Source organism: Megalopta genalis, chromosome 2 (genome assembly GCF_051020955.1).
Source record: "Megalopta genalis isolate 19385.01 chromosome 2, iyMegGena1_principal, whole genome shotgun sequence".
In the NCBI taxonomy this organism is placed as follows: domain Eukaryota; kingdom Metazoa; phylum Arthropoda; class Insecta; order Hymenoptera; family Halictidae; genus Megalopta; species Megalopta genalis.
Window position 1 is genome coordinate 22,243,179 of NC_135014.1, and position 21,199 is coordinate 22,264,377.

The 21,199-nt window shown below is 35.8% G+C and overlaps 3 protein-coding genes across 7 annotated transcripts; 2 read left to right on the forward strand and 1 right to left on the reverse strand.

Annotated features, from left to right (window-relative positions):
• The first annotated feature begins 6,969 nt into the window (after window positions 1-6,969).
• On the forward strand, window positions 6,970-13,254 carry Kap-alpha1 (karyopherin alpha1). Of its 3 annotated transcripts, none has more exons than XM_033470828.2 (8): window positions 6,970-7,240; window positions 8,546-8,752; window positions 8,843-9,037; window positions 9,118-9,338; window positions 9,587-9,850; window positions 10,072-10,276; window positions 10,342-10,642; window positions 10,720-13,254. In XM_033470828.2, exons 2-8 carry the CDS (start codon window positions 8,546-8,548, stop codon window positions 10,911-10,913), a joined length of 1,587 nt encoding a protein of 528 aa, XP_033326719.2. In that variant the 5' UTR covers window positions 6,970-7,240; the 3' UTR covers window positions 10,914-13,254. The 3 variants fall into 3 exon arrangements, with proteins under 3 accessions (XP_033326719.2, XP_033326720.2, XP_033326717.2); XM_033470829.2 differs by lacking the exon at window positions 6,970-7,240 and adding an exon at window positions 7,256-7,562; XM_033470826.2 differs by lacking the exon at window positions 6,970-7,240 and adding an exon at window positions 7,584-8,398.
• On the reverse strand, window positions 13,245-15,378 carry TORIP (Torsin interacting protein). 2 transcript variants are annotated; one of them, XM_076518740.1, is made up of 4 exons: window positions 15,111-15,378; window positions 14,748-14,985; window positions 13,787-14,596; window positions 13,245-13,713 (listed from the first exon to the last, which is right to left on the reverse strand). In XM_076518740.1, exons 2-4 carry the CDS (start codon window positions 14,760-14,762, stop codon window positions 13,390-13,392), a joined length of 1,149 nt encoding a protein of 382 aa, XP_076374855.1. In that variant the 5' UTR covers window positions 14,763-14,985; window positions 15,111-15,378; the 3' UTR covers window positions 13,245-13,389. The 2 variants fall into 2 exon arrangements, with proteins under 2 accessions (XP_076374855.1, XP_033326419.1); XM_033470528.2 differs by lacking the exon at window positions 14,748-14,985.
• Window positions 15,379-17,727: 2,349 nt separating this feature from the next.
• LOC117220520 (palmitoyltransferase ZDHHC6) lies at window positions 17,728-20,688 on the forward strand. Of its 2 annotated transcripts, none has more exons than XM_033470537.2 (7): window positions 17,728-18,130; window positions 18,442-18,623; window positions 18,702-18,786; window positions 18,861-19,135; window positions 19,207-19,419; window positions 19,508-19,695; window positions 19,899-20,688. In XM_033470537.2, the coding sequence occupies exons 1-7, from the start codon at window positions 18,076-18,078 to the stop codon at window positions 20,035-20,037; spliced, it is 1,137 nt and encodes a 378-aa protein (XP_033326428.1). In that variant the 5' UTR covers window positions 17,728-18,075; the 3' UTR covers window positions 20,038-20,688. The 2 variants fall into 2 exon arrangements, with proteins under 2 accessions (XP_033326428.1, XP_033326429.1); XM_033470538.2 differs by having other exon boundaries at window positions 18,112-18,247.
• Window positions 20,689-21,199: the final 511 nt, after the last annotated feature.

The window sequence follows — 21,199 nt, forward strand, 5'->3', positions numbered from 1 at the left end:
ATTAGCGAAAACACGTTGCTGTTATGCATAAACACGCGGCATTGCCGACGCGCTGTGCAAACGCTGCACAGAAAAAACGTGATACTCTTTTAACCACATTATTCATGAATTTTAAGAAGAGTTTCCATTTTCTTTCTTTCCGTTCGTGATAACATCTATTTTGAAAAGCAAGCAGTATGGGTAAAAACAAAATTAACTTTCAGATCCTCGGAAGAAACGATGCTTATTATGTATAAACCACTTATTACTAGACTGTGGATTTTTAAGCAAAATTAAAGTTGTCTTAATCAATCCCAAAAAATAGAACATAAGTATTAAGTCCTTTCTCTTTTTAATCATTTTAATGAAGTGAAACTCTTTTAACGTCTCCACTATTTGAAACTGAAACTACCCGATTTTACCATAAATACATCAAATCTGCAGTCCATTATTTATTACTTTCAAATCACGTAATTTGGAAACGATATGTTACGATCCTACCTTCGAATACAGAAAACATTAAATTAGAATTAACCTAGGTAATTAATAATTACCATATATTGAAGGTACGTTTGGCATAAGTGCATAAATTATCAGTCCAGTAATTATTACAACAAAAATTGCAAATGTATCTTCAGTGCACGACAAACATGTCTGAAGATCCTAAATATAGTATATGTATACTTCCTATCATTTAATATATTTATTATAGAATCAGAAAATAGACTATAAACAAGAAAACATCACTAAAGCTATCCCACGTAAACGAAATACGTGAACAATTCAAAATAAATGCAAACACGATTATTTGATACCAACCGTTAAAAGTTGGCACGATTTAATAAGGACTGGCCAAATATTTTGCACATTTAGATCGTTATCGTGATTGAACTTTGCCGTGCTAGATCAGCGAAATATCACAGTGTGAGTCGCTGCGATCCGAATACCTACCCTCGAACCGGCAATCAGTCGTCTACGGGGGTGAAAATCGTGCACGTGACTCGCGGGTACTCGCACACAGGGGTAGCCGACCCTGCACCCCCGATCCTTCTCTGCGAGTTACCTTTACCGCGTTTACTATTCTCCATTGTGCATGACTACCATACGGGACCGTGCAAAGGAAGCTGCGAGAGAGATCGCGTGAGTCATCCGACCGACGCATTGGCGTAGACCAACCCTACAAACGAATTTCTTTCTCTCGTTTCGTTTCTCCTTTATCCTTGTTTGTGATTATAATTTATAATTATAATTCATATAGAATTTTGTTTTAATTTTCATGAAGTGTTTTTGTGGACAAGTTACTGAGAGAACAGTTTCCTTACTAGAGATCATATATTTAAGATTCCAGTAATGAGAAAAATTAAATATCCTGATCTTTTATTATGGGCGTAATTCAATTATATGTTTATACTTCTAGTTTAAGGCGTACAGTCTTGATGTCGTTACTGTTATTTGTACTCAAAGAGTTCAATTAAGTATCAGAGTACTTAATTTCTTACCAGAACTACTTGAAATTTCGATCTCAAACTTTACAGCTGCAATCTATACTTATCCTACTATTGATTTAATAGAAAAAGGTCCATTTTGTCGGCACCATCAAACCAGCAAACCATCTCAAATCAACTTTACCTACATAACCACTTCAAATTTTGATCTCAAACTTACAATTTATATATTCTCTATTAGTGATTCAGTGGAAAAAGAAACACTTTGTCGGCTCGAAAGTGTACACTTGCCTTAAAACTTGGCTCTCAATTGCTTCGATTGCTGCAAACTTCCATTTAAACCTCTTCAGTCATAATCTATACATTCCTCGCTACTGTTATACTTTGTCGGTTTAAAGAGCAACAATTGGCATAACACTTTGCTCCCAACCACCGCAAACCAGCTCCATCGATCTTAAACTCAATCAAACAAAAATTATCCACTATCCGACGATCCGAGCACCGATAAAACTCCTTTCATCCGAATCCAGCCGGCTCGGAAATCCTGAATTGTTGTAGCACTTGGCGCCCAACCATCTCAAACCCGAAAACACCTCGGCCCGTTTCCCATTCGTCGCCGGTAGCAGAAAAGGCGGTGTTTCAATCGTTTCTACGACTCCGTTTCGTAATTTAAGGCAGCGTCGTTCCATTTTCCGCGGGGGCAGCAGCGCCGTCGTGCGACGCCGGGCGTCGATCATTCTTCTCCGTTCACGGTGCTGCCGGGGCCGGAATTGTATTTCATTTTAAATGGTCGTTTCGTCGGGTTGCTTTCCCGTGGTATTGCGAGCCGCGTAACGATCTTCTTTGTTCCCGGAGGGATAAAGCGAGCGCCTCGGTGTCACCGTGGATGACGAGCGCGTTTTGGCCCCGGTTCCAAAGGAACGATCCTTAAGGAGACGCTTTGGCAGTGCCGTTTAGTCGGTCACACGGTGTCGTCCCGTCGAATTAATTCGTCGACCAACGATCCGACGGGATACATACTGAATGCGGGCGGTCTGTGCTGAATTCTAGTCGATTACTGCCGATTCTGATGGTACGCTATGCCGGAGAATGGAGGATGTTGTCCGACGATTCCGTCTTTCGCTGACAAACCCGTCTTCGTAGGGAACGTCGTGGTCACGACGCACAATGGTCGGCACTCCCCAAATCGTGGCAAAAATTCGTTTTCTATGGAAATATTAGGTTATTAATTCTTGATTTTTTACAGTTTTATCGTACAGACGTTATTCAATGCGCTGAGTACCTTTAAGTTAAAATAATTAACAAAATCACTGATTCTAACGTCAGTTATTAATGTTTTTTATTTATAATTATGGCCCTTCGAGCGCCACCGAATTTTTGTAAGTAAATTATGAACATCACGAGACCGTAGAATACAAATTTTTACGTTTTCGGGATTTTGGACCACTGTGAGTCATTCTCTCCTCACGATTCACTTAAATAACTTTATTTCGCAGAAACATCGACAGTCTTGTGATTACAATTTTTTGAATAATTCAATAGCACTGCTGCACAACTCTGCCGTACGATGAGGGGTCGCGGATTCAGGAACATTCCGAATTCAGCAAAAATGCGTCAGTCTACGTCACTGCACCGTAGCCCCGATGCATCAGTCCGGCTTGCATCTGTATGTATTTACGTCGATGGGGGGATCCCCTATATGACATCATCCCCCTCCATACGTGTGCGGCTGATTCGTTTCGCTGGCTGACTTCTGTCGCCTAACTCCAAAACACCCCTGGACCCTGCCACCTCCCTTTACCTTTAATCTTTATCAATCCATCCAGCCGAGGCGGAATCGAACCTACGGACTAAGGAACGGACGGCGCCGCGCATTATTCACGGCCGATAGCTCTTCAACCCTCGTAGGTCTCTCCTAGGTCCACCCCTTGATGCCCTGCTAAATACTTTCTGTTCGGGTTTGCCGTGGTCTGTTCTTTGCTCCAGCAGTTCGACTCCTCTCTGTTTCTGAATGGCTGAGAAAAAATCCGATATCCTTTCGATAAAAACTGAGTGAGCTGGGAAAATAAACAATGACAGGCTCGTCTCATTTTTCTGGCGTAGCTGTGTCTTTTAGGTAACAGTTTTCCGTAATATTTCTATTTTCTATCATCATGTAATTTTTATTGACATGGTTGCTGTATAATTATTACAACGATTTGGAAATTTTGTGCGAAATAAATATAGGCTCGCTTAATATCTTTGTGTTTGTGTTTAAAAGATCGTCATAAATACAATTAGATGTTAATCAGTTACGACGGAAACTTAATATTGTCTGACTTAATAGAGCTAACTAAATATTTTGTTTTCTTCGTAATTGATTAATTTCTAATTGTAATTTTGAAAGATACGAAATTAACGATTTTCCCTGAGGCATGTTTGCTTCTATTTGTCTCTTGTTTTTAGTATATTCAGTTTTTAGTATTGTTGCACGGAAAAAATATTCCTTGTACAATTCAACTTACCATAACGCAATACAAGAATATTATAAATAACATTTTATCTGCGTACTTATCTTTATGCAGAATAACAATGTTGTACATCGATTGCAAGAAATAGCGATAAAATTAACGTTCACTTTTTCCTTGAACAGTTTTAATAAGCTACATTTGTATTTTAAAAATCTGCGCGTGCTATAAATTGAAAAAAACTCGCAATCTACTCGGTATAATAACAATGATTATCATTCAGTTATGATTGTTTAAACGTTTTTCGTGCGATGACCACGCTATTAACGATGTTTCTCCATTTGTTGTTAAGTTTTCAATGGCATGAAAGCTCGTCGTGGTAGCAGCTCGTTACATCATGTACAATTTAAAGTTCGAAGCGTTTCGAACAGTTTCGAAGTTCAAACCATTTCACAGTTTGTCGAGACAGAGTACACTACACTGTGTCAATGTTTCGGATTACATTCGAAACAGAATGGACGGAGAATATATTTTGTTTGCAATCGATGAATTTGTAGAAGCACTATCCAAATATTGCCCACCAGTTCATTATTTAAACTGGGAATAAATCTATACTCTTTGCCTAGCCAATTTTACATCTTGAGCCATTTCAAATAATAATGGTAATCGTTTACTTAATAATCTTCGAATGCAGGTGTGAATGCAGGTAACGATTCAATACAAGTGATAAAAGTAACTCTGTTTAACACTCAAACGGCGGACCTTTTTGACAAAAATATTATGTTTAGAATCATTTCTTAATTTTATTTATCAACTTTTTTCAACGTATCAGATTTTCTACGAACCGTAATAAAATCTGTGAGAATTTAAGTTTATTGTCAGTGTACAAATGGATTCACCGTCTTCACCATCCGAGTGTAAAATATTAAAAAATGGCAAACAAATTTTACTTTTGCCAGATATTAATATTTGCAAACACGAGCATAAAGTTTATGTGTAAAATACCACTGTAAACAAGTTTAATAAATGATGCCGCTGCTCTGTTATCCCCATTTTTATTTTAGTTACTAAAATGACATTGATACGACGCCTAATGGCACCGTTTACTAGGCAAAGCCTGTCATCCTGTACGCGACAAGAAAAGCTCATGGCGACCATGGAACAGACTGGTCGGCGGACATGATAACGGTGTTTTCAGCCGAAATAAGTGGACAGGTGGGTGGAGCTTCCTGAACAGAGGGGACCAATGATTGCCGCACCTGTACTATCATTCGCCTTCGTTTCTCTTTACCTGAGGCGGAGACAGGTGGTTTTGTGCGTGCACGAAAGTAGTCAAAGGTTCTGCCACGCAAAGTAAAAGACAACCCCTCGAGTTTCTACTCAATTGAGGTTCAACCCTCCGTCAAACGCCAAGAAGTTGCACCCTTTGGTTGTGGGGAATATTCCGGACACGGCGCGGGTTTGGAAATTCTCCAAAATTATCGATTGCTCCTCCATTTGTCATTTGTTTACTGAAATTGACCTAAATCTATTGTTTATTCTCTGAATAAACGATATATAATAAATTATTTTATAACATTTAACTTTATATTAATATTCAAAACTGTGCTGAACGGTCACGTGCATTTATTTTTCACGAAATTTTATTGTTTAAACAAGTTCTACATATTGGGTTCAAAATTTATTAAAAATCACACAGAAATTTACAGAAGTTGCTTATTTTATTTATTTCATCGCTTTCATAATTTATAATAAATAGACTGTGGATCTTCATGCGAAGTTATCTTTGATGAGATAAATGATATTATCACTCATTTAATACTTAAACATATATCATTAAAAAAATATCATTTATTGAACATTTAATAAATATTTTATCACATTTTTAAGAAGATAAGAACCCAGTTAAACTTTTTGAAATATTTTTGTGTACTAAGATTTAGAAGTAGGTACGTTAAGATCTGCAGTTTAGTAATAAATGTCTGCTAATAAATGTAAATATAAAATAGAACTGTAGAAACTATCTATGGTAAAGAAAATTATTTATAATAATAATTAATCATGTTACAGCACGGTACCTAATTATCCCGAATATCACAATGGAAGTAAGAAATGAAAGAAATAAACGAAAACTTTAAGCTATTAGAATTTCTATAGTAGAAGATAGAGAATTGTACTAATCAAAAATACTATGATTTGAATAACACACGTCAATTCTCGAGTATCTGCCACACCCGTTGGGGGCACCACTATCGTGCCGCAATTGTCTGTTTATCTCTCTCACCCTCCCAATAAACAACTTTGGACACTTTGATGTATTACTTAATTAATTTAGTATATAGATTCAGTTTATTAAAAAACAAGACTTCATTACGCTCTATTCTTAGCATGTTACAGTAACAATATGCGTGCAATAATAATATTAATAATAGTATATAATACTTATAATAATAACGGTTTAAACATAATACAGACGTTGATGTTATGTATATTTACTGGTATATTTGGCAAAGGTATTGCTCATTCAATATTGCATGTTCAGATGCCATTGTGTAATTCTTTGTGACAGCTGATTTAGACATTTATATTAATTAGGGTCAAGAAGTTGATAATTTCGAGCATGCTGATGTTCATTAATTTTGTGCATTAATTGAACTATAGCATGTAGGATTTACGAATGTATCCAAAAAAAATATCGTGAAAATAAATCCTATAGATTCAACAAAATTAGGCAACTTGAAACATTACTAATAAGAAGCATTAGTGCAACTACAGATGTTTTTCTCGGCTCAATAGCGCCAACACGTTTGAATTCAGATAGACACTTGACTTCCGATTGCAGAACTGGATCACGTAGTCATCTTTCACGTAAGCGTTCGTAAAAGTACCGATTCGTTTCCCGGTTTACCAGAACCACCACCTATGTCTCTTGCCTCGCGATTCCGCCAATCAAAAACCCGGTGATCACTAATCGACCGTTTTCTGAACGCACAAAATGTACCACCATTAAAAAGTTTTCGCGGATTTCGATAGATTCTGCGAATTAAAAGCGACTTTTCTCTGGTCTGGTCTCCCATGGGACACTCCGCCGTACAATTCGGCGGAAACGATGCTCGAAGGTTGATTTCCGAACGTCTTCGGTACACGGCAAAATTAGCCGAGTGAAATTGGAAAAGTTGGATAAATATGACTGTTCGAACGCACCTATCAGCGTTTCGCGAGCGTGGCCCGTGATTCCTTGCGCGTTCGAGTACGGACCAAGGTTTTCCGATCGGTTGTCGTAGTTTGAGGAGGTGAAAAGTGTGGCGGTGCTCGCTTCGCTATTCTTTATGAAATCTTATATTTAACGAACGAACTCTTTTAACAGCCGTAAGTAGGAACCACGATTATCTTCTGCCGTTAGATCGTCCCGGGAATCATACGACTGCTGCGCGCGATCAGAAAGATCGAGATCATTTCCGACGAACGTCACTCGTTCTGTTCCTCGTCTTCGCCAAGAACGTCTAGCCCAGCTAATCTATTATGGAGGGTCGAATCCCTCAGAAATAAATTCGCGGAATTGCTCGGCAATGCGGTTACCACCGCGTCTCTCTCTCTGGAACGTGTGTCTTCGAGAAAATATACTTCAGCCCCGACCATCGTCGCCGATTAATACATAACCCTCAATAGCCCATTGTCAAGCAGTTTCAAGGTATTCTTGGATCCCGTCGACGAATCGTCTACCAACCCCGGAAAAATTCACGCATTTTCTCTCGGCTCGATTACACAACCGAGGAAACTCGCCTGAACTCAACCTGTTCCGTGTCATAATTGGTATTTTCGTTCTGCACTTTGTTGCCTCATCACTGGTACCATGTATCCATCAATGGTATCCTATGTTGTAGCCGCGAATTTGTTTTAGCAATTGGCTGAATGTATTTATAGATTAGAATAGTATTCTTTAAGGAATCTGGTTTTACATACAAGTTTCACTGCCTAGTACTGTAGTTGGGTGCAAAGCGTATTCCTTAAAATTCATTTCTGTTATGTGGCATAAGTGTACACCAGATTCCTCTGCATCAGTTGTGTTCTGAATTTAATGTAGATAATAGCGACTTATATTTGCTAATACTCTGCTGATCCTTTAAATTTGATTATTTTAGCATCATTAATGTTACAGAACTACAAGAGTTATACGAAGCAGGAAATCTAGTTCAATGACTTTGAATTATTCATAAGTCATTAAGTATATGAAATATAACATATCAAACGAAAATTAAACGGTACCAAGGAAGATATATAAAGGAATGATTAGTTCCTTACAGATTTATATTCTAGTTAAGATGCAGAGGTCACCTTCAACTTTTTAAATAGGATATCCAATAATCTTTTTCTGGAATTTTAATAAAGCATCAGCACTGTGTAAAAAAACATTATAGTAAATAAGGTTCAAATTTAACAGTTACTTATTAATACTGTTTTACAAATTCGAAATCTTATGTAATTTTGGTAATGGATACAACTGGCAGTGGATACACTGAACAAATGGTAGTTTTAGACTCTATTTGGTTTGATATTTTCATTACGGAATGCTCGATATACTATTAAAATTCATAAATAAATATTCAGCACCCTGTTTAAGGAGGCTTTGTGTTTTTATACAGTTTTTTATACATATATGACGTATATTTTCAGATGTCAACTGCAACTACACATAAATACCGTTACAAAAACGCGGGGCTGGATTCACAAGAATTGAGGCGACGTAGGGAAGAAGAAGGTGTACAGTTAAGGAAACAAAAACGAGAGCAACAATTGTCAAAGAGGCGCAATGTTCCTAACATCGATGCCGATGACGACAATGCTGCGACGGATGATTCGTCGGTCACAGCACTGCCAATGGTAATATTTCCGGATAAATTAGATTAAAACATAAATTAGATTCATTTAGCTAGAGCATATTTGTGTTAATATCTGTTTCTCAACTTACAGCAATCTGCCTCCATCACACTCGAAATGGTGCAAGCATTATATAGTCCTGATCCGGAAAAACAATTGGCAGCTACTCAAAAGTTTAGAAGAATGTTATCAAGGGAACCGAATCCACCGATAGAAGAAGTTGTAGAAACAGGAATTGTACCTAGATTCGTTGAACTGTTACAAAATAATTCAAACTGCACCCTACAGGTGCGTTAACTTCAAATTATGTTTCTAAGCTATATTTTACAATGGTGTATATCATATTAAACTATACGTGCTTGTTTCAGTTTGAAGCTGCTTGGGCTTTAACAAATATAGCCAGTGGTACGTCTCAACAAACACGTATAGTAATAGAGGCAGGGGCTGTGCCCATCTTTATATCATTACTTAGTTCCGACTATGAAGACGTTCAAGAACAGGCTGTTTGGGCATTGGGCAATATTGCAGGAGATAGTCCTGAGTGTAGAGACCATGTATTAGACAATGGAATTCTCACTCCTCTCCTACAGTAAGTTTGTTATAGTTATCGTGCGATGCGAGTTGTACAATTATGACTTTACTTCGTTCATAACACTCTTGTACAAACTCAACACGTTCAATGCCGTGGGAGTGATCGGCGCTATCCACCTCTTTTAAAGTATTTGTAAAATGATAGTAACGAAATTCTACACGGCACACGACGTGTTGAGGAACGGCTTCAGAGACCTTGCTTTTCTATTTTGTAGTCCAGCTGACTTACTTCCGTCTACCTTTTAGACTACTTTCGAAACCAACACGTTTGTCGATGACACGTAACACGGTATGGGCATTATCAAATCTTTGTCGAGGCAAAAATCCGGTGCCGGTTTTCGAGAACGTCGCACCATGTCTACCTGTTATAGCACATATTCTTAACCATACGGACGGCGACGTTCTCGCTGATGCTTGCTGGACTCTCTCTTACTTAAGCGATGGTCCGAACGAGAAGATTCAAGCGGTTATAGACGCGGGAGTATGCATACGCCTGGTGGAATTACTTATGTAAGTATTCGCAATTTGTGTATACAGAGTGGAGTAACTTTGATTCCATTTGGGTCTAGTTACATCTTAATTGCTCCATTCTGTATAACATAATGTAACAGGTTGTATTTTTAAGGAAGACTTTTGTATTTACGAAAACAACCAGCGATAGTCTAGCTCGGAGCTCTTCCTTCGAAATAGGAGGTCTAGTATGTCATGGTAATGAACAATTGTATCGTCAGGCACCAACAAAACAACGTAGTAAGCGCAGCTCTTCGAGCAGTGGGAAATATAGTGACGGGAGACGATGTACAAACACAAATCGTTCTAAACTGTTCTGTGCTACAATGTCTTCTGCATCTTTTAAACTCGCCTCGAGAGCCAGTCCGTAAAGAGGCTTGCTGGACAGTCTCAAATATCACAGCAGGAAATCCTCAGCAAGTTCAGGTTTGTATAGTCTCAGAAAATGTACTGTATATTGTATGTACGTCTAATACTGTATTTCTCAACAGGCAGTGATCGATGCCCATATATTTCCTGTCCTGATCGACATCTTAGGAAAAGCTGAATTTAAGACACGAAAAGAGGCAGCGTGGGCAATTACTAACGCTACCAGTGGTGGTAGACCTGAACAAATCCGTTACCTCGTGGGACAAAGATGCATTCCTCCGTTGTGCGATTTATTAACAGTAATGGACTCTAAAATCGTCCAAGTTGCACTGAACGGTTTAGAAAATATCCTTCGCCTTGGAGAACAAGATGCCATGCAGAGTGGTATTAACCAATACGCGGTATTAATTGAGCAATGTTTCGGTAAGTGTGCGGCTTAAAATAGAAGAACAAAATGGGAACATAGCGTGAAATACTATGATTAATTGCTTCTGTTCCAGGCCTAAACAAAATAGAATTTTTGCAATCTCATCCAAACTTGGACATTTATCAGAAGGCCTTCGATATAATCGAACGATACTTTGGTACCGAGGAGGAAGACGCGCGAATTGTGCCCACCATTGACTCACAGCAACAATTTCAGTTCGAAGCATCTGATTCACCCCAGCTGCCGCTCGAAGGCCTCGAGTTTTAATCGATTGTTTTCTAATTGAAATTCCGAATGTATTTCCGGATTCGATATTTGTTTCGTTCGTTGCGTTTACGACTAGTTCTCGTAACGGGACAATCTTTCTGAAATTGCAGAACCGATCAGACACGCGAAAAATGGTATATTTATATATATACAATTTCATTCGTTTGTAATCGCAAAATGAACAAGAAATAATATCAGTAATGTTTCGAGGTGATCCGTTTTTCTGCTCTCGGTGAATGAGAAATCGGTATAAAAAGAAATCTTTGTACACAGTTATTTTCATATGGTTTTCTCTTTTTACTTTTTATCTATGCACCGCATGCGATCGATGTGTTTAAATTTGTTCATCGGTATGCGAAATAATCAATGCCAAATTTTAATGATGCTTTCATTCATGCTTTGAGATGATTTGGAACAAGATTAGCTCAGTTTAACATTTTTTTCAGAAAAATCTTAACCACGTATTTAGTACGAAGTATGTTCAGTTCATCTTTGAGAACAACAACAAAAAAAAAGCTAACAAATATCTTTAGCGCTTAAGTAGACAACAGATAAGTACAGAAACAATGATCAAGACGATTTACTACTATCGGGGCAGTCTCGTGCCTCATACGACGTTATGACTGACTCTGAATTACGAAAGAAAAAATACTTGCACAACCAGCAAGACACTAACGACTGAAGTACGCGACTACGTAGCCAACACGGACAACATTACGCAACGCGGTACTCACATCCTTACTACACTAGGTAGGAACATGACCAATTAAACTTTTTTACTGTAAATACGTATCTTGTAATTTTAAGGCTATTCTATACAGAGTGCCCTTAAGAAACGAAGCAACAATTCAGTCGAATTATCGATTATCATTTCTTTGGCAATCTCGTTATTGTTTTAATTAATCAAGTGTATTTATATCTGATCGAGACGCATCAGCAAGTGTATTACAATCGACAAAAATTGTACGAAAAATTATTATCGAAATGTTAAAATTCATAATTAACAAAACATCTGTAAAGATACTGTACTCGATTTTGCTCACGAGATATAACAAATGATGTTTCTATTTACAAGTTTTGTTCCAGAAAGCATGTTTGTACAAAAATTTTTGTCTCTATATATATATTATATATATATATATATATGTGTGTATACAATATGTATATTTTTTTTTTATTGTTTTTGGAAATATATTTTTCCGCCCTTGTTAAACTCGTACTTTGAGCAAATTCTAAGATTATATAAATTGATCGTATCACGATTGTACAGCACACGAAATTTTGGACATTCTGTATAAAAGGTCTGTGACTGTATAAAATGTATTTATTATTTAGGTTTGACGGTACCATACTATATTATACAAGATAATATAAATATATATTACCTACTTTTAGTTACTGAATTGAATTACTACGACAGAGAAGGACTGTATTATAAGAATTCCGTGATCGACCACTTTGCTAACGGCGCCATTATTAGCAAGGTGCGTACGTACGAGTACTTGTTGCCAATTTATAAAATGCTTACCAAAATAGAATATAAGCATATTTGAAACGAATTTGTCATTTTATGTTGTGCACGCTATTCTTAAATAAAATGTGATAAAATTATCTCGAACTTTTATTATACACAGTGATTTGCTAGGTACGAAACATCTAAATAGCTACACTGCGATTTGAAAGTACAGAAGATGTATCAATATATCAAAATGTAAAATGTATCGCGTTTTATTATATTTTTAAGACTCGTCACAGATATTCAGGTGTAACTTTTGCGCTTTACCTTGTATATCAAACTCAATTGTACAAAATCGCTTTTACGAATTCTCTTGATCTTCCTTTGTTACGTATGCGAATATTACTTCGGAATTTCGGATAAGGTCTCGGATCTTGATATGAAAACGATGGGTTTGTAACTTGTTTAATCGAATATCTGATTGTAGAATTCTTAATTACTTGAAAATTTTTTTGGAAGTTTTTCTTCTGTATCAAGTTATACACTGGTGTATAAACGAAGACGGGGGTTACCGTTCCCGATTCCAACAGAGACGCATTGTAAATTGGCAATTTGAGACGCTCACAACAGATTGACTGCAGATCGACGTATTATACAATAACAGAAACGTACGATGTGAATCCACTAATTGTATTTTGCTTTAAAGCTGAAGACATGTGTCGTTCAAAAATGTAAATTGAAACTATGCCAGAGGCATTGATCTTGTTGTTATATTTTTTGAAAATTTGTAGAAATCGCCAAATCACCATCGGGTATCATTATCGAAAGATGTTGATTTTCTGTACTGTCATTTGACGAAACAAAATAAAGTTGAATATTAATATACACGCTATTATATTTAATCCAGATTCAATACATAAATATATTCCAAGCATGACGTTTGTATATTTTTAATTTAGTACATAATTTCTAATGCTATTATAATGTTATAATTATCTCTTGATCGTATTTTATAGTTATTTAAAAAATCAGTCTTTTATTTATGAGTTTAGAACTGCAAACGTTTTTATCTAAAGTAGTAGTTGACTCTGGAAACACAGGTACAATCACTCCATCAGTGAGTCTAGTTACTAGTGGATCCAGAACATCTTTATCTATTTTGCCTGATAATTGTTTAGATATCTGCTTGTCAATAAAAGCTAATTCATTTTGGAGTGGTTTGTATCCATCAACAACCATTGTCATTATATAGATAGCTTTTTTAATCAACGGATTTTGTCTATCACAGAAATTATGAAATGCTCTCATTGCTTGCGCATTGATGTTCAGCAAATCTTGAACTACCTAAAATGAGAAATAATGATGTTAAATCTAACACAACTATAGCATAATTGAAACAAATATGTATAGTACTTACTACTACTTGTTTTTGTGTAATCTTTGCCCTCAACTTATTAATAGTTCTCCCAACATCATTTGGAAAATCTGTTGGTGTTAAAACAAAATAATCATTGCTTCCTACAATTGTGCTGCTCAAATCTGCAACCATTTGCGCCAAGCAATTCAAAGTATCTACTTCATTTCCGAACAATGTAATGATTGTAGGTTTCTGAGGATACATAACTAAATCATATATTCCAGATGCTATATCACTCCAAATGTTATGCTTCTGGTTATGAAACTTTGTTCGAATAATCTCCATTGATTCATCTAATAGTTTATCTACTGCCACTAAATGTATGGTATTTGTTTCATTAATTTCTGATACATTCTTTTCCTGAGTAGCTTCACCGGTAAATGTCATTATGTACACAAATATAATAAAAATAATACTACAGCTTAATACTATATTGAAACTGAAAATAGATCTTTTAGGATGTTTGTGAACTTGATTTTGGGAATATGAACTATTAGCCTTATTGAGGGATAGACTTCTATCCACACTTTTGCAGCTTCGTTTCTTTACTTGATCTATCTGGTGTGAACAGTCTGGTGTAATTTCTCTTGAAAAATTTCTGAAAGACTGGTTGCCAGCATTGTTCTCATCGAACTCATCATCCTCATCATCAGTGTAATTATCAGATTCATTAGCATCATCAAAAGACATTTTATTCTCTTGTATTCTGTTTGTTTTTAGTGTATTATCAGAATTATTTAAATTATAAGTAAGTTTTCCTGCAGACGCATTATATTTCCTAAAAGATTCTCGTGTTGTTTGCTCATCAGACTGAAAAAGATTCAATTATTTAGAGACCAACTCCTCAATTATGTTTCAAACATATTTTCACAAGGATGTTTAAATCCATCAAAAAAATAATAAATTATTGCAATTACCACTATACTACTAGGATTACTATTTAAATGATACATATACATACATTGTAATCATTCATGTTTAAAGCGTCCCAGGCAAAATCAATTGATTGCTTAGACTTAAACAATAATACTTTGATATAGTATTATCATCATTATCAGCTTTTACAATTTTTTAATAACCCTACTCTATTATGAAACTTATTGTACCACTAATTGAGTATAAATAACAATATAAATATCAATGTTTGTACTTTAAAGCGAGTAAGTAATCCTAAATACACGTTTTATTAATACAATAACCTGCGAAACCAGATCGTTTTGTAACAATTTATAAATATATCATAATCCTATTACAAGCAATCTATAAATATTCTAAACATCTCATCGACTATATTTAAAAGACTTGTTAATTTACATTCTCTGACCTGTAAAATTAAACATATATAAAGATGGAAAACAAAGAAATCTCCACGTGATTTCTATATTGATAGGGACAGCACTTTGCAGAAACGAAAAAAGTTGGTACATTAAAATGTTAAGCAGAGTAGAAATAAATGAACGGAAAAACTTAATTATCTCCACATTAGTGGAGCTTCGACACATGCAACAGATTGCCATAAATGTAGTAAATTTTGTTTTTAGCAAAAATAACCATCTTTGATAGACACCGAAACACTATAGCCACGTAGCGGAGAAATGCAGGTACTAAACGCTACATCACAGCATCAGTAAAACTAATAAGCACTTCCAAAATTGATAATAACTAATTAATTTTACACATATTCGGTCCGAAAAAATTACAGTATATACAGAAGTGTTTAAAGTTTATTCTCCAATTGTTAAAATGCATCAATCAATTGTAGATTATTTAAAAAATGTTAATCATTAGAAAGCAGTTCGCAAGTTTCGCCGCGATTGTGGCGCCATCTATGGTAGCGAATTTTTAAACTAAATTCCCTATAACTCTAATGAGTCGGAAAGAGACAGAAATACTGTGCGACAAGGAGAGAGATAGAGCGGTCTCATGCTACCTACTTTTTGGCGGCACTTCGAATTCCCTGGTAAGTGGTAGGGACACATGATGGGCATGGAGGTATCCGACAAGGACAAACTTATGCGTTTTTCGGAGAGAAAAAGAGACACACATAGAGCTCGTCGGGAGACCTGTAAATTCAATAGATAATTTGTTAATATCTCAATTATCATTAACAAACGATCAATATTAACTATTGACGAATATAGAATGAACCTTCAGCTATTTTCACGTGTAGTTTTTCGTCGGATTTTGTGCCTAATTAAATAGTTATTAAGAATTATTCACACTCATGTTCTTGAATAACCTCAAACGATTTGACAGGTCCACGGTAAATAATTAATATTTCATTGTGAAGGCACATTTTATGCACTTTTATGATTGAAGAATCTAGATTGAAGTCTTAGCTACAATTCTAGTGCAGTTTTGTGCATATTTGATTTCTAATTAGTTAGTTATTAACGATATTTGGATGGATAACTCATGGTTTACATGAAAGTATTAGGAGCCACAATGAACAAAGTTAGTAGCTCGTTTAGGATATCGCTGTCCTTGAAGCACAATCGTTTCCTCGTTGTCGTATACACTGCACTATTACGCAACTATTACAACTATTACAACAACGAGGGAACGATTGTGCGACAAGGACAGCGATATCCTAAACGAGCTACTAACTTTGTTCATTGTGGCTCCTAATACTTTCATGTAAACCATGAGTTATCCATCCAAATATCGTTAATAACTAACTAATTAGAAATCAAATATGCACAAAACTGCACTAGAATTGTAGCTAAGACTTCAATCTAGATTCTTCAATCATAAAAGTGCATCAAATGTGCCTTCACAATGAAATATTAATTACTTACCGTGGACCTGTCAAATCGTTTGAGGTTATTCAAGAACATGAGTGTGAATAATTCTTAATAACTATTTAATTAGGCACAAAATCCGACGAAAAACTATACGTGAAAATAGCTGAAGATTCATTCTATATTCGTCAATAGTTAATATTGATCGTTTGTTAATGACAATTGAGATATTAACAAATTATCTATTGAATTTACAGATCTCCCGACGAGCTCTATGTGTGTCTCTTTCTCTCTCCGAAAAACGCATAAGTTTGTCCTTGTCGGATACCTCCATGCCCATCATATGTCCCTACCACTTACCAGGGAATTCGAAGTGCCGCCAAAAAGTAGGTAGCATGAGACCGCTCTATCTCTCTCCTTGTCGCACAGTATTTCTGTCTTTTTCCGACTCATTAGAGTTATAGGGAATTTAGTTTAAAAATTCGCTACCATAGATGGTGCCACAATCGCGGCGAAACTTGCGAACTGCTTTCTAATGATTAACATTTTTTAAATAATCTACAATTGATTGATGCATTTTAACAATTGTAGAATATACTTTAAACACTTCTGTATATACTGTAATTTTTTCGGACCGAATATGTGTAAAATTAATTAGTTATTAACAATTTTGGAAGAGCTTATTGGTTTTTCTGATGCTGTGATGTAGCGTTTAGTACCTGCATTTCTCCGCTACGTGGCTATAGCGTTTCGGTGTCTATCAAAGATGGTTATTTTGGCTAAAATTACAATTTTGATACTAATAAAATTAATTATTAGCCTCATGATCGATGAAATAATCAACGTTTCCTATTTTCATGATTTTAGGTGTTTGGTAATAACAGTTGTTTACTAGTTTGAGCGTTTTACCGCTACGAGGAATGGCGCTAAATAAAGATCTTACACAGCAAATGATTTTTGCCAATATTTGCATTGCATCTCACAGCCGATACGACAAGAATCATTTATAACATGTTCAGTTATTCCTATCTATATTATTAATTTATTTTCTTCAACCATTTTACAGATAATTAATAAGTGGTTTTTTATTATAGTATGTCCTTTTTCTGTTTAATCTTCTTGTCATAAAAGTCCTCTGTAGTAGGTAGAGGTCGTTGAAACCATTGATTTTCTGGACTCCATGAAAGATATAGTCTATCCGTCTATTCTATTCACTGTCTGAGGTTGAACACTTTCGAATGGTTCGATTGTATTAAAAAGGGATGTGGTCAATTGTATTCATGTACATATTCTTGAATATGTAATTACTATGCAAATACAATCGTTTCCATTGAGCTGGAATAAGGAAATCATTAATGTCGAGGTACAATCGACATTGGTGCCAACATTGAGTCATATGAATTGTAACGGAATGTGTCGACGAGACAAACACATTTCTAAATACAGATTAAATAAAGAATCGAAAGAATTGTCCGCTCGAAACAATCATACTGGGTACCTGATCTCAAGAAATTAAGAAATAATTTATGATAGTTTTACGGTGACGGCATGGGTGTTAATCCGTTAAAGAAAATATGCCATTGGGGGCCGCTCACTGCTCTCGGTACGTGAATTCGAAATATCATCTTAGATTTATTATAGCATTTAGAACGGATGATTGTTTTTATTCATATGGGCTTATTAAAGTGCTAAGATTTCGAATAAAGTGTTAACACTTCGGGTGAGTCTCATTCTTATGCTTAGAAGAAATAAAATAGGAACATATCGCATAAATAAGCTTTGTAAACGATTGCTTCCATTTTGTTTTATGTCTATTATAAAATAAGCGCGCGAAATTTAAATTTTCATAAATTTATTCAATATATATTAATGTGTAAATTATTATTGATAATAGTTCTTCATGATGTTTTTCAGGTATTATAAAAATAATTACTTTGATGACAATACATTGCAGTAGACAATGCTGGCCACCACAAGACAGTGTGTTTGGAACAATTAATTTCATACTGTTCTTTTGTCTGAGCGGATCTACACTCTTCCATTTCATTAGTTCCATTTACGAAGGGCCAGGGTATCTTCCTTTAAAATGGATGCCGGTATTATATATATGTGCAATAATGATAGTGTTAGTCGATGTCGTATTCAAACTAAATTAATTTAATGTATCTTTGTAGGAAAGATCCACAGATATTCAGTTCTTACAGTACTGTACTGTCTGTGAAGGCTACAAAGCACCAAGATCTCATCACTGCAGAAAATGTGAGATCCTGTAGATTATAAATATAGTTTTTACGAATGCAATAGAGCCTGTTTAACTAATTTCTGATTTTCAGGTGGTCGGTGTGTGATGAAAATGGATCATCATTGTCCATGGATAAACAATTGTGTAGGACACTTTAATCATGGGCACTTTACAGCCTTTTTGGCAAGCGCAGTTAGTGGTTGCTGCGTTTCCACATTCACTCTAATTTCTTGGGTAATGACTGTATTATCCTTAAAACCACTATCATTTCCACCACCTTCAGTATTCGTTTTAATAATAGTAATTGTCAGCATTGGTTTGTCAATTGGAGTTGTGGTCGCTGTTGGAACATTACTTTATTTCCAGGTACGAATTTTAGTGCAATATTTATTTATTTATATTCAATACATCCATAACCGTTTACCAAATCATTGCAGCTACTGGCTATCGTTAAAAATCGAACGGAAATCGAAGCTTGGATCACCGAGAAGGCCCACTATCGCAGATTCGTAACCAGAGAGACATTTATTTATCCGTATTCGAAAGGATGGCGATTCAATGTCCGACAAGTTCTCACATGGGACTGCACACCTGTTGGAAATGGAATTTACTGGCCTGTGGTCGAAGGCTGCGACCAGTATACCCTAACAGTACTTTATCTTTTCATCCAGTTCCAAGTAGAATTATTTATAATACAAATTGATCGAAATTTCAATCGGAATCGTTTTTATATTTCAGCAAGAGCAATTAGCTCAAAAGAAAGACAAACGCAAGAGAGCTAAATCTTATAGAATTATTGAAGAAGTCTCTGGATCGCGACTGCCATTGGGACATGGTTGGGGAGTATTTTGCCATCCACCTTGCACCGACGAACCACGAATTAAGCTCAGTATCGGAGACATTGTAGTTGTAACACGATGGAGGAAGTATGTTTAATATTATTTAACTATTCTAGATATTATAATATTTTTTATTTTTTTTTATGATTATCTTATAATTAAATGTACCTGTTGCGAAAATTAGGGGAAGATAGAGAAACTAGACATTGATTAAAATTGATTCAAACTGAATACTTTATTGAAGCATATCGAAGAGTACATACCGAGAATACGAAAATATCCTGTTGCAGATATTGGCTGTTTGGAGAAAAGAAAGAGGATGATCACAACGAGAAGCACCCTCGACAGAAGGGTTGGTTCCCCCGTACCTGCGCGATCGAAGTGATCGAGAACGAAGCGTACTCTTCCCCATCAGCGAAATCGAATTGAAACATGCCTTCTTAACTCGTAGAGTTTTAACATATTTATAGATCTCTCATTGTACGGACGATGATATATTTCTCTAGTGTTTTGTATGCAAGTATCAGCGATGGATGACTGTCTCTACTCGTTTGAATAATTAATTTAATCGCGCGATAAAAAACGTCTACGTAGATTAGAATTCCGAGGCACTGCGGCCGGTATAATTTATTGTGCTAATGGGAAACCGAAATTTCGCGAGCGAGACAAATAATTAGCACAAAGAAAGAGGTCCTAATATATCTTTACTACTCGATGTTGTAACTTATGTCTGTTTGAGTGTGTAACGAATAAACCTTTTCATATTTTTGTATATTTAGAACGGAAGATCATTGTGTTCATTACACAGTTACAGGTGTATATATACTTTATATAAGTCCATTGTACATATTTATTAAACGATAGATGCTTTTTTGTTTTGTGCAAGAAAAAGCTAGTGAGAAAATGCATTTACAATAGGCCAGCGCATTTTATTGTTCTATTCGAATGTTATCAGATAAGATCGATAATTACGTTGGTCACTCGGAAACCCCATTATAAGTACAATTTTATCGACAACTTGTAATTGGCGAATAAACGGCTCACTGGAAAATACATTCCAGCTCTTCATGCCACAGTGAACACTTTTCTGTTTTATATTGCGTCGCCCTGAAAGCTCGTGGAGAATCAATAACACCGTGAAAAGTAACATTGGCTGCGGGAGCACACCATGCTTTCGCAACAGACGTGCATTTACCACCCTGTAATGCGTGATTCGTGTACATTCCTCTGTTCCATGAATCCATTTCATTCGAACACGAATCACACGCAACACGAGCATATCTAATTTTTAATGAACCAGTACTTGTTAGAGCCAGCGATTTTTATTTAATCATCATAAGGGTCTGCAAGAAAGCGCAGTTCACTGAAAAAACTCATTTCATAATAGCTTACATAATTAAAAAAGATGAGGCTATCGTTCTTCTGAAGTTTCTATATTTAGTAACTGTAGATTTTGTGCGCTGATTTCAAAGAGATATAACTGAAATATAAAACAGTAGAAACTTCAGAAGAATGTCTATTCTTGCATCATTTTTAATTAACCAAATCTATTGAGAAATCAATTGTTATTTAACAGCTGTTTTTCGCAGAT